The sequence below is a fragment of the Alligator mississippiensis genome, chromosome 6 (genome assembly GCF_030867095.1).
Source record: "Alligator mississippiensis isolate rAllMis1 chromosome 6, rAllMis1, whole genome shotgun sequence".
NCBI lineage: Eukaryota > Metazoa > Chordata > Crocodylia > Alligatoridae > Alligator > Alligator mississippiensis.
In genome coordinates this window covers 70889400-70905220 of record NC_081829.1, presented here as the reverse complement: position 1 = coordinate 70905220, position 15821 = coordinate 70889400, and the positions used below count along the sequence as shown (strand labels likewise).

General features: G+C 37.4%; 1 protein-coding gene across 10 annotated transcripts in view; it reads right to left on the bottom strand.

Moving 5' to 3' along the window:
* Positions 1-15821, bottom strand: part of CPEB3 (cytoplasmic polyadenylation element binding protein 3) — a 180756-nt gene that overhangs the window by 46011 nt on the left and 118924 nt on the right. For 6 of the 10 annotated variants that reach the window (XM_019484225.2, XM_019484226.2, XM_019484227.2 and 3 more), the window contains 3 exons: positions 9717-9740; positions 2908-3075; positions 1274-1363 (listed from right to left, as the gene is read on the bottom strand). In XM_019484225.2, the coding sequence (XP_019339770.1) occupies positions 1274-1363; positions 2908-3075; positions 9717-9740 (282 nt within the window). The remainder of the gene's footprint in view (positions 1-1273; positions 1364-2907; positions 3076-9716; positions 9741-15821) is intronic. The other 4 variants (XM_019484228.2, XM_014607858.3, XM_019484230.2 and 1 more) reach the window with 2 other exon arrangements.

Here is a 15821-nt window from a genome sequence, read left to right as displayed (position 1 = left end):
GCCCCGCTTTAGGCCCCACTAGTGCTGACCCTGGGACATCAGTCCCAAGACATTGGGACATTGGGCCCAAGATGGTGATCAAGGGGTGGGGCACTTGTCAAGGGGCAGGGCTACCCATGCAACCCTCGACAGCCTGCCAAAACTGGGTAAGCGGCCCTCCGCCCGAAATAAGTGCCTGCCCCTTGCCTAGAAGATACTAGGTCAAGTACAAGCTACAGAAGCTACAACTGGAAAGAATCTAAAACAGATCTGAACGTCACACGATAAAGGCAGATTAAAACTTTTAGGAACTACAGTCAAAGCCATATATCCATTTAATCTAATTTGTCCAAAAGCAGATGCTTCATAACAACCACTAGTAAAGAAGTTTTCTTTTAAGACGTAAATCCCATTTTAGGGCATTTCAAAGCAACATCTGTTACAACAAAGCTACCTTGCGCTAAGGTCTTGAAAAACTTTTCAATAAAATGCAGCTGTTTGCTAATCTAGAATGGCAGGATCATTAGCTTAGTGGCTAAACAGTAGACTGTTCTGCCTAACTGCTTCCCTCCTTGCCTTAAAGAACAATTGAGAATTTTTGGTGCCAGAAGAAATGGGAAGTTGTTAAATATAAACACCATAAATATTGATTAGTTCTGTACTACTTTCAGATGGTGGTGAACTACCAAGCCACATGTGGTAATGGAAGTTTGATTGGCTAGAGAAAGTACGCTGCATAAAAGTTAAAAAAATGTAGAAAGTGGCTATTATGCAATGAGGGGAGGAGTGCATTAGCCAAGCAACTTCCCCAATTTTTTCCCCTCATTCCAAAACGAATCTAAATAACACTACTTTAAGAATGTGAAAGTCTTGGTTATATTAGTTTCTTCGCTGTTTTTAACAAATGTAGAGTTACGAAGTTCGTGGAGCACTTTGTTGGTGAACATTTTGCAACGCTTGTTCTAAACACACCTAAAATGAGGCCAAAATTCCTAAAACTTTCTGGAAAATCAACTTCCACTAGCACAGAATCCCAATGAAATGAGTTCAAGGCTTACTCTCTTCACTGTTAGAAAACAAGGGGACCTCCCCCACACCATCGCACTCCCCATGTCCCTCCAACACAAAACTTACTGTTAAATGTACTGCGTTCTCGCCTTCGATATACAATGGATATCTTTAGAATAGAGACTGCCACCATCTTAAATAGTGAAAGTTTTTTTAATGGGCTACCATGTAGCTGGAGTTTGCTTGTTCCAGAACACCCTGTGTAGAGGTATTTTAAGCTAATTACCTTTTGGTGGAAAATATGATTTGCTTTCAGCTTTGTGAGGCCAGTCTACCACAAGAGGTCCAAACCTACGAAAGCTGGCAGTGATTTCATCTACAAAAACAAATGAGAAAACTTAGAAAGCTTAAGAACAGAAGTGGCAAAACAAACATTTCTTGCTTAAAATACATTAGCAATTTGGTTTTCAAGATGCTTTTAACCCAGAAGAAAATGACAAATGATATTTCTTAAACATGATTTGCTTTTACATCTACTATACTGTTTAAAATTTCAGCGGTTTTGCTTTTCACTAATGGGACTTTACAACAGGACTAAATGCAAACATGTAACACTGTTACAAGATAGAAAATCATGCATTACCATCAAGGTGAAAGCCAGATCAAAACTTTAATACTTTCTTGCCTCCCCCCCAACAAAACATAACTAGAGATGAATCTGAACCAAGATTTAGGGTACTGATTCTGGATTGGTGCTCTCTCAAAACTATGGAACATAACAGCTTGATCTATTAACAAGGCTACAAACTGCAATCTTGAATTCTGGTTGAGTATATTTATAATGATAGCTACCAGGAGGCAAGTAGACTACCAAACAATTTCATCACTTTTTCAACATTATAGAAACGTTTAAGCAACCATCTCCAATCCCAAATTTCTTCTACTTTACAGACTTTAACAGACTACTTTTACAGTTAGTTTTGTATATAGATAGCTCAGGAAAAATATATTTTCAAATCTTGTACACAAGTTCATTCTTTATTAAATAAAAGCAAATGTACCTGAAATAAAAAAGGCCTCTGCTCATTGTGTTTATTATGACCACACTAGCAACCCATCTATCTTCCCAATGTTTGATGTTTATTACTATTATTTTATTGTATGTATTGCATTGTCTGGGCAACAGGCAAGCGCAACAAAATCTGTTTAAAGAAAGAAGCCTTTCCTTCCTTTGTGAAGCATCCTTAAAATTTCCTATGCCTGCTTAACGAAGCTTGTCAGTCAATGGTAGATTCTTGGAGAATGTCTACAATGGAACATCATGAAAACAATTTCTCATAGGTAAAGTAGATACAGAGTGAAAAACAACTAAAATAAGCTAGAAATTTTTGTATACCCATATTAAAATAAATCACATTAGGCAAAGAATTTTATATCTACCCAAGTATTTGGGTATGTGAAAGCATTTATTAGGTAAAACCCCATTTATTATAGTGAAGGACAGAAGTATTTAAACTGCAGGCAAACTTCTTTTTTGGTGGGGGTGGGAATGGAGACACAGAGGTAACAAGATGGAGTGTTCCAGAGCTACTGAGGGAGGTTTTTCACATTCATTTAGCCATGGGTTTCCATTCATTTAATTGAATGTACATAGATACAACTAATGCCATTCCTAAAGAGGTTACAAAATATTCCTGTAAGTGATTATTAATCCCACTCTTCTCCAGAGACTCTCAGCTCCTTCCAACTTACAGATATCAGCAAAAATTCCAAGTAGACTTTAAAACTTGTGCTTTTTGTTACAAAGTAGTACTAACCACATAATGTAGTTAGGAAAAGCCACTTTTTTACTTATTCTCTATATAAAAAAGAACTAACTCTCATTTCTTATCAATGGCAGACATCACTTGTTCACAGTACCTTCATCAATGTCAGGAGGCAAACCTCCAACAAACACCTTTCTAGAATAGCGTTCCACTCTTTCACCATTCTGACAGCGAGTTGGAGAGCTGAGACCTGATGATAAAGACTGATCACCATGACTGTCGTCTAGGAAGCCATCTTCAAAAGGAAAGAGTGAAGACCGGCCTGTAACAGATTGAGTTTCTATAGTTAAAATTCTTTTCTGGAAAAGCAAATATTCCACTAAGAAACAAAGCCTGCTTCAGTCTTCTGTTTTTCTTTAGCTTAACAGAATTTGCAGTTCACTCAAAAGGGCCTCACTCTGTAAACAGAACCACCCATTGTGTCTCCTACCATAACAAGTACAATCATTGTGGGTTAGTTTGTTGACAGAAGTAAACACTATGAATGGTTACATATGGAAGAGGAGTCCTAGTAGCAAGTCTTTCAAAAGTTGATGCCCATCACCAACTAGTTTATAAAATTAGTTAACAAGCATGTGAAGAAACAGCGGCAGCCATTTTTTATATAAAAGGGTCCATTTCCATGTAGATGGGTGGATCATTTTTCAGTGCAATAAAAGCACATGATAATTTGTGTGTTAAGTGTATAATTCCATTATCCCTTTACCACTCTAGTTAAATCAGGAAGCACAGAGTTGCAATAAGTTTCTCTGTTAGAGTAGTTCACCTGTAAATGTCTCCTCATCTTAAGCACAGCCTTTCTACTAAATGTATTCCCTCTTTGCCAATTCAAGCAAGCGTTTTACTATTAGCATTTCTTAAAAGCTACAGTTGAGCAGTCGTTCTGGAGAAAAAAGTATTTCTTCTAACATGAGATAAGGGTTTTAGCAATGAACCTGAAAACCACGTTTTATGATTAAGGCTGGCTTTCAAAAGGCAAGGAAGTTATTGGACAACATTGTCTATTATTGTTAAGTGTAGAACTCTAAAATATATGGATTTCACTACATCCTAAATTGAAATATTGTGAAGTTTACAGTAAAAACTATTTTCACTGCTTTTTCTAAATTAATGTGAAAAAAAACCCCAACATCCAGGCCATTCCATTAATGCTACAAAATGTTTCTTTCAAGATATTTTGGAGTGTTTTAACCTAATTTCAGTGGAGCAAAAGCCTCACACCATCAAATGTGAGGACAGGCCTGGTCTGAGCAGAGGCAGATGACAAAGTAAGCATAGGAGACTATGAAGATGGGCAGTCAGGTGAAGTACTACCAAAATTCTTACGTTCTACACAAAGAAAAGTATAGCTAGCACAACCTAGTACCCTGTTTTAAATTCTGATTTCACTCAAAAATATTGGATTCAGAATTTATTTCACTGAATTGAGTTAAAGAAGCTGGTCTTGCATCTTGGAGAGGTGTATATGGAACCTCCCTCCTGGCTCTAAAAAGTCTCATGTTTTCTTCACATGGTGAGGGATTTATGCAAGGAGGTATTAAGAACAAAGATAAGAGTACAGTATTTGAACATTGCAAATAGATAGGGGGTAAACCAAAAGAATCATTCAGTAACTTGCTTACTGGATGAAAAGAATGGATTTCTAGAACATTTATGCTATTGGCACACATTACAGTTCTGATGGGATTAACATGTTAATCACACCATACATATGAACATGCCACATGTTCATTGTGTTTATAGCACCATAAAATAGCAAACCAGCCAGATGTATTGCTTAAAAAGTATGTAACTTCTTTGTAGCTGGTTTATGTGATGCCATAACGTGTAGCAGGTCCCATCATCCCAATGCCAACAATGAACTGATTGTCAGCTCTGAGACCTGGGCAGCCCCAGGTCTAGAACCTAGTTGGCAGCTGCCTTGGTCCCAATAATGACCATCTACTCACTGCTTTCAAGAGGTTGTGGGTTCACCAGGAGCTGGCACCTTAAAAATCCTTACCCTGCAGCCTTGGATTTTTACAGTTCTTTAATAGGTACTGGTGAGCCTCAGAGCATGGGGCAGCTCCAGAGTCTGGGGCAGAGCCCTTTCCTGCTTCATCATCAGGATCAAACAAACAACAGCCATGTGTCTAAACCAGGGCCAAAGCTACCCAGCATGAATTCTAATGCTTAGTTGAGCACTGAGGTCCAGCATTGGGTACTCCAAGGCAAAGCCACCCCCTGTCCAACTGGCCGGTTAGGGTTGCAAGTAACTCTAGGTCCCAAACCAGCTGAAGTGGGATAAGTATGGGTTAAGATGAGAGGTAAATCCTGTTGGATTGACAAAAGTGTCAGGGTAAAGATTGGCATATGGCTAAAAATAAAACTAGCAAAATGAGAGACACTTAAAAACAACAAAGGATGAACTAGAATGTCTAAAAATGGAAAAAGACCTTGAGATAAATAGGCTCTGAAACATGGTGAAATGAAAGAAATCCACAGGATACTGGAATATCTAGCTATAGGCTAGACAGAAGGGACAGATTAGGTCAAAGAGGTGAGAAGAGCAGTCCTGTACTGAAAAGATTCCACAGATCTTCATGAAATAAAAACTGATCAACAATAAAAACAAGATTGAATCTGTATGGGTAAAAAACCCAAGGTAAGTATGTCAATAGAATACTGGATCAAGAAACCCCCTCAAGAAAAACTGAGTGAACAATGCTGAAAGATCAAAAATGTAAAATCTATTAAAAAGTCTATTAAAACATCAAAGGAATTTTGACTAATGTATGTCTGTACTTAATGTCACAATGGAGATAGATTTTGAGAATAAATATTTAAAAGCCTGGAACAACAGATTTTTTGGGGGAATAAGTTTCATAAGACACACGAGCAAAGCCTATTCTTAACCAAGTCACAAGTAGCACACGGATTTTGGTCTTCTGTGTATCAGAAGAAAATTTGGAGGCTAAACTTGCTTCAAAATAGCCAAGTATCAAGAAGTAGAAATCTTGTAAAATAAAACCAAATAAAAACAGAGGCTTTGTTGAGCTACAATGGGATCAAAGAAGCAGATATAAGGAATGGAAGGAAATTGTTGAGACCATAGCAGTTTATTTGCAATAGTTTTCATTTACAATTACAGGAAGATACCTGCTCTTTTCTGACTAGTATTATTGAGCTTGAGATGTGAAGAGAAGACTAGCTAAAACAAGTTGATAAACTGAAAAATAATGAATTCCCTGGCGCAAAAATAGATTATCATGTACTATGCCAAGTGCTTAAGATTAGCAAATGTTGCATCTATATTTTAAAAAAAGACAAAGGATAATCCAAAGCATTACAAAAGACTAAAGTCTTATTTCTTTTGCCCAGTAAATAGATTGATACAAGTAAAAATGGCAGTCATGATATGAGCAGACAAGGTTCCTTGGGTGAATTTGATATCTTTTATTAGACCAACCCAAATGGTTGGAGAATAGTTATTAAGCAAGCTTTTGGGTTCAAAAACCCTTCGTCAGGCTAAGGAAGCTGCATGAGACACTAACCAGTCTTCCTTCTGCAAGACAAAAGAAATCCTATCTCAACATTGGTAGTGTAATGAGGGTGGGGTGATAAAGGCAGCCACTATGAGCATCAACTTGATGGAGAGCAGAAAAAAGGTCAGCTCCTTGCAGCTGCACAAAACACACCAGCAGCATGATAACAGCCACAAATTGCCAGTGCCCCCATGTGTCCCACTGCCCTTGGTCACCTGGCCACTGTTCACTATAATCCATCAGAATTTCATGCCCAGTAAAATAAATAGATGACTTCTGAGCATTACCATCATATTAAAATGTTCACCAATTAAGAGCAACCAAGATGTCCTGAACAGACTCTACAGAAAAAAGTTTGTTTATCACTGTTAGAGTTTAAAAAAAAGACAACAATTTACTCTGTAGACTCAGTTCTGAAAAAAAAGCATAAAACAGATATCATGGTATTTAGCATTTACTATGTCAACTCACTAAAACAAAGAGAAAAATTGATGCACCTCACTCTTAAATTCAAAAGGAATATATGAATAAAAACTAGCACACAGTCCTGTATTCCAATTGCTATAAGCAAAATTGTATATCTCAGACAGAAAGAAAATAGTCTGGTATGAAAAAATCTGTCAATGCATATTCACCACAGTTAGCCCATCAGAGTGCTGATGAATCTTAATCTTTTTTTTTTTTTTTTAACTAAAAATTAAGTTTTTAAAAGTAATTAATTATTTCTCAGTTTTCGTGTACTGAGAGAGTACCACCTTTTCTAGATCTCTTGTTGACTGCAATCATTTTTACTGGTAATTGCAGTAACACAGTGTGAAATATGAGCAATGAAGACATGAACAAATGTATGTGAGGGTTCACTTTGCTGACTTTCTGCCATGTAACTAGGAGTTGTTCCTTGGTGTGGCAAATATTTAAATTTAAAAACAAAGGATAGATTTTTCTAGTTATGAAAACCCCGTACAATTCTTTAAAATGTAAATTCAAGTTCAGTATGGATTGTTTCCCCATGATTTACTGCCTCAGTTAAGAAACATGGAAACCATGCGCCTGTTGAACATCATACCAACATTCTAATGCATCTACTTTAATTCCCCCCTCACACACAGTTCAACACAAACTAAAATTATGCCCTGAAAATCATGCAATAAATTATATCATGTATATTTATTATAAGTCATATTTCACCATGAATACACAGTATGCTTTATTTCCAACTGATCAGCCACATATAAACAAAAAAAAGATTGAAATAAGTCTTAATGTCAAGGATCCTGAAATACATGGTATTGAGCCAAAAATATATCACCATTACTGTTTTACTTTACTATTCAATAAGCAATGAAAACCATATCAAAATATCTTAACTGCCATCTAAATTATTAATTCTTTATTTAACAAGTCTTTTAAGGGATCAGGAAAAAAAATAAAAAAGGTAATTCTGGTTCATTAAAAAAATTAACCTAAGAACAAAACTGTTCTAAATCCTGCAAGTTAAATCTTGGAATAGCCTACTATTCCAAGACTCAGAATGATAGAATCTTACTGGGGGTCTGGCATTATTATATTCAACTACTATATTTTCTTACATACAATATGCCCCTGAATAATATAAACACTTTGTTTTTGAAAGGCAGAATAAAGAAAAAAAGATCTTTTCTTTATAGTATTATCCTAGGGAAACACAGGCAGCTTCAGAGGGGTGTGGGGAGGTAAAACATTGTGGCTGCTCTGTTAACCCCCTAGTTGTAAGATACCACAGGTGCTGCTGGCTGACACAAACTGCCTGACCCTTCTTTGCTTCTCATGCTGAGTTGGGTGGTCAGCTGAAGGCCCAATTTTAGCCAGGTCAACTGAGATCCTAGTCCTGGGCAGCAGCACCTGCTAAGTCAGCTGAGGGCCCATCCAGTTGATTCAGCAGGAACCTCTGTCCTAGAACCTGGAGTTCAGCTCTGCTTTAGAAATACAACACAGCTGAATCCCAGGTGCTGGGGCAAAGGTTCTTGCTGAGTCAGTGGGAGTTTCTGCAGCATGAGCCCCACAGGAGAAAGAGAAAAGTAAAGCTGCACATGGACAGCACAGAGGGTGGAGGGCTGCTATTGTCCACAGCCAACATTTCTAAAGCCCCACATGCTCATTGCACTGTCACCTGTACAACAACATGCAGCATTACTTTCTCCTTCCCCTAAAAGAGGCTTATTCTGCAGAAAGTGCTATTATCTTAATTTCCTCACTGAAAATAGACCCCTCGCCCCAATTTCCAATTGCTGATCTTTGGAAAAACAGTGAGTGCTGTATATGAGAAAATATAGTAGGTCTTACTAAATATTGTATCACTTATTTTCATGACCTATAATTTTGCATTAAAAATCTAAGAAAACATTTTCAGTAGCCTTTTTCCAAAGGATCCATGAGTAAGCCATCAGACTTATATCCAATTTTCTTTTACATCACAAGAAAAGGATTTGAATTAGCTGTGCAAGAAAAAGAATCTGAAGGTATCACAAAATCATTCTATAAGCTCTGGAATTTGAAATTTATTTTCTAACTTCTGTAGGAAGACTTCAGCTCCATATTCAGGTCACAATGTAGCAGGTTCCACAGCATAAGTCACAGCACTATATGAACTATATCACATGGTAAATTAAATTTTGATTTAATTTTAAAAAGTTAGTGACTTTCTGGTGCTCAACTTTCTTAATATTTCTCACTTACATTGTTCTCCAAGACTAAATAGGTAGCAATGCTTTTACATCGACATTCTGGATGGATGCCACTCCCTTTGTAAAGTGCTTTCAGTTAAATCAAAAGTGGATTCTTGAATGTTGAGATGCAGTTAAAATGTGAAACTTGGAGTCCAAATCAAGCTTTTTTTTTTTTTGTAGATAATTAATACTGAGGATTATTAAAACAGAGATTCACAGTTTGATTTAGCCAATCAAATTTCATGACTTTACTAAAAGCAAAATTGTCTCACCTATGCAAACACATACTTTTAAGTTTAGCAATGAATCACTTAACCTTTGCATTTTCAAATACATAAGAACTGGAAATTTATTTCCTTAGCTGGAGCATAACACCATAATTAAAAGCAAACTACAGAACATGCAAGCATGAGAAATAGGTTCTGAATTTATTTCTTCAGAGTATTATTAAGAAGCAACAAACTGAATAATACTGGTTGGGGATGTGGGGGGGTGGAGGAAAAATCACTCTAAAATTAAGATATTTTGCAAACTAAGAATATTAATTGAGTTACTAGAGACAACTGATCAACAAAGATTGGAAAATGTATATTACATCATAAACTGAAAAGCACTCTCTTCCCCTACCCCCATTATCCATAACTTGGCGAGCAAAACATTTAGTAAATATTTACCTCGTCTCCGCCCATAACTCCTTGCTGCATGTAAACACAGAAGAAAATTGTTGGTATTGTGGTCAGAACTATGATTAGATTTAGCTCCAAAAGGAAAGATAATGTCACTTTTCTGTCTTTCCAACCCTCCTACCATCCCTTCCCCTCCCGGAAAAAAGTAAGGGAAGGGAAGAGGTAAGAACCCATTAACAAACCTCCTGATGAATGAAGTTCAGAAAATGCAAATGCTAGGGGGGGAAAAAAATCTTAAAGAAAGAAAAAAGTAAAGCACACTTGCTGTGTGAGTATTCTATATATCAAAGAACCAAAAAACACAGATCTCTCATTTAAAATGATAATGCTACACCTATCCTTTATAAATATTAAAAGAGATGGTACACAACACTGTAGTAATACTAATTAAAATAAGTCATTTGGTACAAAACATTTTTAAATATTCACATAGAAATCTATTATTTATAGACAGTAATCAAAATGATCTGAATTCAAATACTTGGCATTCTCAAAACATACTGAAAACAAGTTGCCTAAACCGGTTCATATTGCCTTGAACGATTGTGGCATATAATCTAAAACTTCAATGAGAATTGCCCTTGATGAGTAAACCCCCAAAATAGTAAAAGAATAGATTCTGATAAGTGTACATTGCAAAAAAAAGTCAACCACATGCGCTATATGATAAAACTAAAATGACTATATACATCAAATTAGCATTCCAAGGTTGTAAACTAGTGGAGAATAATCTGAAACATGGTATTTTGAAGACACCCAGAGATCTCAACCCAACAAGAGTATCTGTGGCATTACAAATTTGACAATATGGTGAGGGCCAAGATTCACAAATCAGGCAATGGAAAGAAAGGTCAATCTAGAGTAAGAGCCCAAAAACTAAGTTTGTTAGATGACTGATTGGACACTTCTGCTTCCTGTGGGGGGCAGAACTTACCTATGAAAAAGGGAGAAAAGGAAAAAAGTTAACCTCATTTACCATTTGTAGCTGCACAGTTGTGGGGATTTGCAGACCTGAAACACTAATTTTGCTCCTTACACGGTTGGTAAAAAGATGCTAGTAAGATGACCTGACACTAGGCTCAGTCTCATATTGGCTGGAACAATTCTTTTTTTTTTTTTTTTCTTAAAAAAAAAAAAAAAAAAAGAAAAAAAAGAAGTCAGTTGGCACCAAGTGGGAAAAGAAATTTCCACTCATGCCATTATTGTTAGTCTGAGAAACAGGATCCTCAAATCAAGGGCATCATCCTCTTGAAGAGGAGCTGCTGCATTTTTCCATGAAAGAATATTATTTTTCAGATGATAGAAAGAGAATTGTTGGCTTTTTCTATTTCCCTCCCTACCATCTCTTTACCTCTCTAAAGGAATGTAAAAACAAAAATAGCTGAAATACCAATGTAAAAGTTACACTGTGGGATCCAAATAACTTATTTAAAAGATACATGAAAGGAACACTGAAGAGAAGAAAGCAAACAACCAGCATAATGTGAAATGCAACATACTAATATTTAGGTGCACCGCAGAGATTATCTATTGTCAAATTAATGTATTTTTAATATTGAACTTACTTTTAACAGGAAAGAGAAAAAAGGTCATATGCTTAGTGTTATTATCCAGAGCATGGGCATGCTCTGTTTCCATGGTTAAACAACATGGTAACAAACACAACCATACAAAGTTCTCTCAAAGGTACAGAATCACCTGTTCCTATTTCATAGACGTTAGGGCTGGAAGGGACCTCAAAGATCATCAAGTCCAGCCCCTTGCCCCACAGGCAGGAAGTCAGCTAGGGTCAAAAGACCCCAGGAAGATAAGCATCCAAGCGTTTCTTGAATAAGTCCAGAGTAGGTGCCTGTACCACATCTGGAAGAAATCTATTCCAGGTTTTGGGGGCCCGGACAGTAAAGAAATTTTTTCTTATGTCCAGCCTAAAACAGTCTTGTAGCAGTTTATGATCATTGGTCCTTGTTTTTCCTGGGGGCGCTCTGGTGAACAGACATTCTCCCAGATCCTGATGAACACCCCTTGTGTACTTATAGGCAGGCACCAGGTCCCTGCTGAGCCTGTGCTTTTCCAGACTGAAGAGTCCCATGGCTCTCAGCCTCTCTTCATAAGGCCTATTCTCTTGCACTCTGATCATGTGCATGGCTCTCATTACTGCTGCATAACTGTGCTGCACTAGTAGCATATTATGGGTCCCAATTTTTGTACTGTAGATGTACTCTTAAATAATTCAGATCTTTCTAGTAATTTTAAAGGATGAATCAACATTGTCAAGTAATGGCAAAAACACAGTACCAAACAGCCTACTGACTTTTTCCTCCTCAAACTCATTCATAATATTCTTAAGCAGTTTTCCTTCAACTTTACTCCAAAATCTAATGCTTTGACTGAACTTCAAAATTTTTCATGAACCACACTGCATGTGTAGAAATTAAGTTATTATGAAACTCTATGTAGACTACTGCGTTTATACAGCAAATAGCTCAAAGGGTCCTGGGCCCACAACTAGGATGATGATAGTCAGAGGTTAACCATGCCGACTTACCAATAATTATGAAAAGTGATTGTAACTTGTATTTCATTTTTAATTATCACTTCAGAATTATAAGCTATTGTACAAAAGGTTTTTTTTCTGATTTCCTCATTATTTTATTGTTTAAACAATACCTTCCACAAACAAAGAAGAATAACATGGAACTATGTCTAAACAAATCAAAAACATACCCCTTTCAAATGCAATATTTGAAATAGTGTTAGCTGTATTAACTATAACTTTGGAAATTAAAGGCCCACTACCCTTAAATAAACATGATTGTAAACAAACAAAGAAACCCACTCATGCTGGTCAAGACAAAGTGAGACAGGCAACACTAAAATATTATTCACTTACTACCTGGGAAAAAGGATGTTATTTACCATTAAAAATGTGAAATTAAATTTAGGAATCTACATGTTGCAGTTCATCTCTCTCTAAAAGAACTTTAAAAATTGTGATTAACCTAGTAACTACCCTGTTTATCTGAATCAAAGATGAGCCTCCCATCCATTAAGCATGCAGAAAAAAGCTTCTAGTCTTGGATTTGAGTACAAGTCAGCATCAGGCAGCTGCAGCAGCTCTGACTTCAGCCCTGACCTAGGGTTAGGGTCAGAGCCACAGCCACTATTGTGTCTTTGTTCCCGCCCCCCCCCCAAACACCCTGCAGCCTCTGCTGCACATCCTAGGGCTCTTGTTGCCACCACTTACCCTCTGGCTCCAATCCCAGCTCCAGACTGGAGCACATGGCTGATTTGGCCCTTAAGCCAGCCACACAGCAGTAGTTGCAATGGTGGCAACTCTAGCCAAAACCAGGATTGGAGCTGCCTCCACCACTGCTACTGCTGCAAGGCCAGGCTAGGGCTGGAGAAGCCACCTAATTGCCTTCTGTGATGAGATGACTGGCTCTGTGGATGTGGGGAGAACAATGGATGTGATATGCCTTGACTTTAACAAGGCTTTTGATACAGTCTCCCACAATATTGTTGCAAGCAAGCTAAGAAAGTACAGGTTGGATGAATGTACTATAAGGTGGATAGAAAACTGGCTGGATCATTGGGCTCAGAGGGTAGTAGTCAATGGCTCAATGTCTATAAGGCAGTCATGTCAAACAGACTGCCCCAAAGGCTTTGTTTTGGTTTTGTTTTGTTCAATATCCTCACCAATGGCCTGGAAGATGAGATGGAGTGAACCCTCAGTAAGTTTGCAGATGACACCAGCTGAGGTGAGTAGTAGATACACTGAAGGGTAGGACTAGGATTCAGAGCATCCTCGACAAATTGGAGTACTGGACCAAAAATAAATAAATAATCTCATGAGGTTCAATAAGCACAAAGTCCTGCACTTAGGACAGAACAATCCCATGTACCAGTACAGGTTGGGGACCAACTGGCTAAGCAGCAGCTCTGCAGAAAAGGACCTAGTGGTAACAGTGGACAATAAGTTGAATATGAGCCAACAGTGTGCACTTGTTGCAAATAGGGATAACAGCATAACTGGCTGCATTAATAGGAGTGTTATCGACAGACCAAGGGAAGTGATTATTCCCCTCTATTCAGCACTGGTGAGGCCACATCTAGAGTCCTGTATCCAGTTTTGGGCCCCCCACTACAGAAAGGATGTGGACAAATTGGATACCGTTCAGCAGGGGGCAATGAAAATTGTCAGGTGGACAGGGCACACAACTTGTGAGGGGTGGCTGAGGGAACTGGGTTTACTTAGTCTGCAGAAAAGAGAAGACCGAAGTGGGATTTAATAGCAGCCTTCAACTACCTGAAGGGTGGTTCCAAAGAGGATAGAGCTAGACTGTTCTCAGTGGTAGCAGATAATAGAACAAGGATCAATGGTCTCAAGATACAGCAAGGGAAGTTTAGGATAGAATTTAGAAAGAACTCTCACTAGTAGGATAGTAAAGCATTGGAACAGGTTACCCAGAGAGGTGGTAGAATCTCCATCCTTGCAAGTTTTTAAAACCCAGGTAGACAAAAAACTTGGGTGGGATGATATAGGTGGGGACAATCCTGCTCTGAGCAGGGGGTAGATGACTTCCTGAGGTCCCTTCCAACCCTAATTTTCTATAATTCTATGATCTCCAAGTCCCAGGCTCGAGCAGAGCCAGAGTCAGTGGATAAGCAGCAGGGCAGGCACCAGAGGTCCAAGAGGCAAGAAGCAAGGAGTAGGCTACTCAGCTCACCTACCACCTGTCCCCCTGCCACTGCTTACCCAGTTACAGTGGTGGGAAGGGGACTAATTTAAAGATGACACCCCAAGTAATTAGGAACTAAAGATGGAAAATTATAACAAATCTATAGTTTTTCCATGTACAGAATCTAATTATGAGAGGGGCAGGGGGTCATCTTCAATTCAGAGTTGTATTGGATTCTGATAAACACTATGGTTGCATATACACATGTGTTTTAATGTAGCCTATTCTACCACACTTTAAAGCATCAAGTCAAAAACAGAGCTAATACAATAATACACAATAGAATAGGCTAGTGCACAATAAGCATCGCTAAAAAGGCATGCACTTTTGCTAGTGCATGTTAGGGCAGCTTAATGTTAATTTATGTAGTACCTTTAGAGGTACTAAAAACTTAATTCTTCATCTTAATTATATTATTGGAGCAGTAGCAAAAGTGCATTAATTCACATGTGAACACACCATATATATTTTCAACTGATCTGTAAGGATGAGAAACAAAACAAATATAGAGCAGTTCTTAGAATTTAAATGTAAAAAATACATAACTGTAGCTTAATTATAATTATGGAGGATGAACTGTATGGCAACAACAAAACAAGGTTGTGCCTATGCAAATGACAGCTACCATAAAATTAAAATAAATCCCAGAATCAAATTTGTCAAGATACAAGACATTTCCACATAAACCAATCTAAAGTAAACCTTGCTTAACAAAATTCAGTGAAGGAAATAATTTTGAGAAATATTACCTTCTAGCATTCAAATTCAGATTTGCTGAGCAAAATTAGAGGCAGCAATGAATATAAAAAGTAATTCATGCAAATATCACAGAAAGTGGATTATGATATTAAGGAACTCATGGGTTACTAATATAAACAATGAAAATGAAGCCATAAAAGGTACACAGCAGGAGGATGCTTATCTGGTTGGGACAGCTGACTAAGGCAGGAAATTGGTCAAAACAGCACTGAAATGCTATAATAATGTGAACATGATTGAAAGCAACCCTGAAGGGACTATTATATTAATTTGGAAATCCCAAATTAATAAAGTCAGAACACAGTTGATTTAAACAGAAAAGCCATATATACTTTTCACATTTAAATGGTGACAAAACCAATTTCCCCATTGTACAGTATATAGTTGTGAAACAAATTGATCATGAAGTAAATTATCTGAATATCCCTTTGGACAATTCTAGTTAATATTGATATTCAAATTACAGAGTTCAAAAAAAAAAAAAAAAAGCTCTAATGCCTTTATACAGAGGAATTTAGGAGCATCAAAATGAAGCAATTCAAGATGTACAGCTATAATCACTGCAAGGTACAATGCAAGACAAGAATTTGCCTCA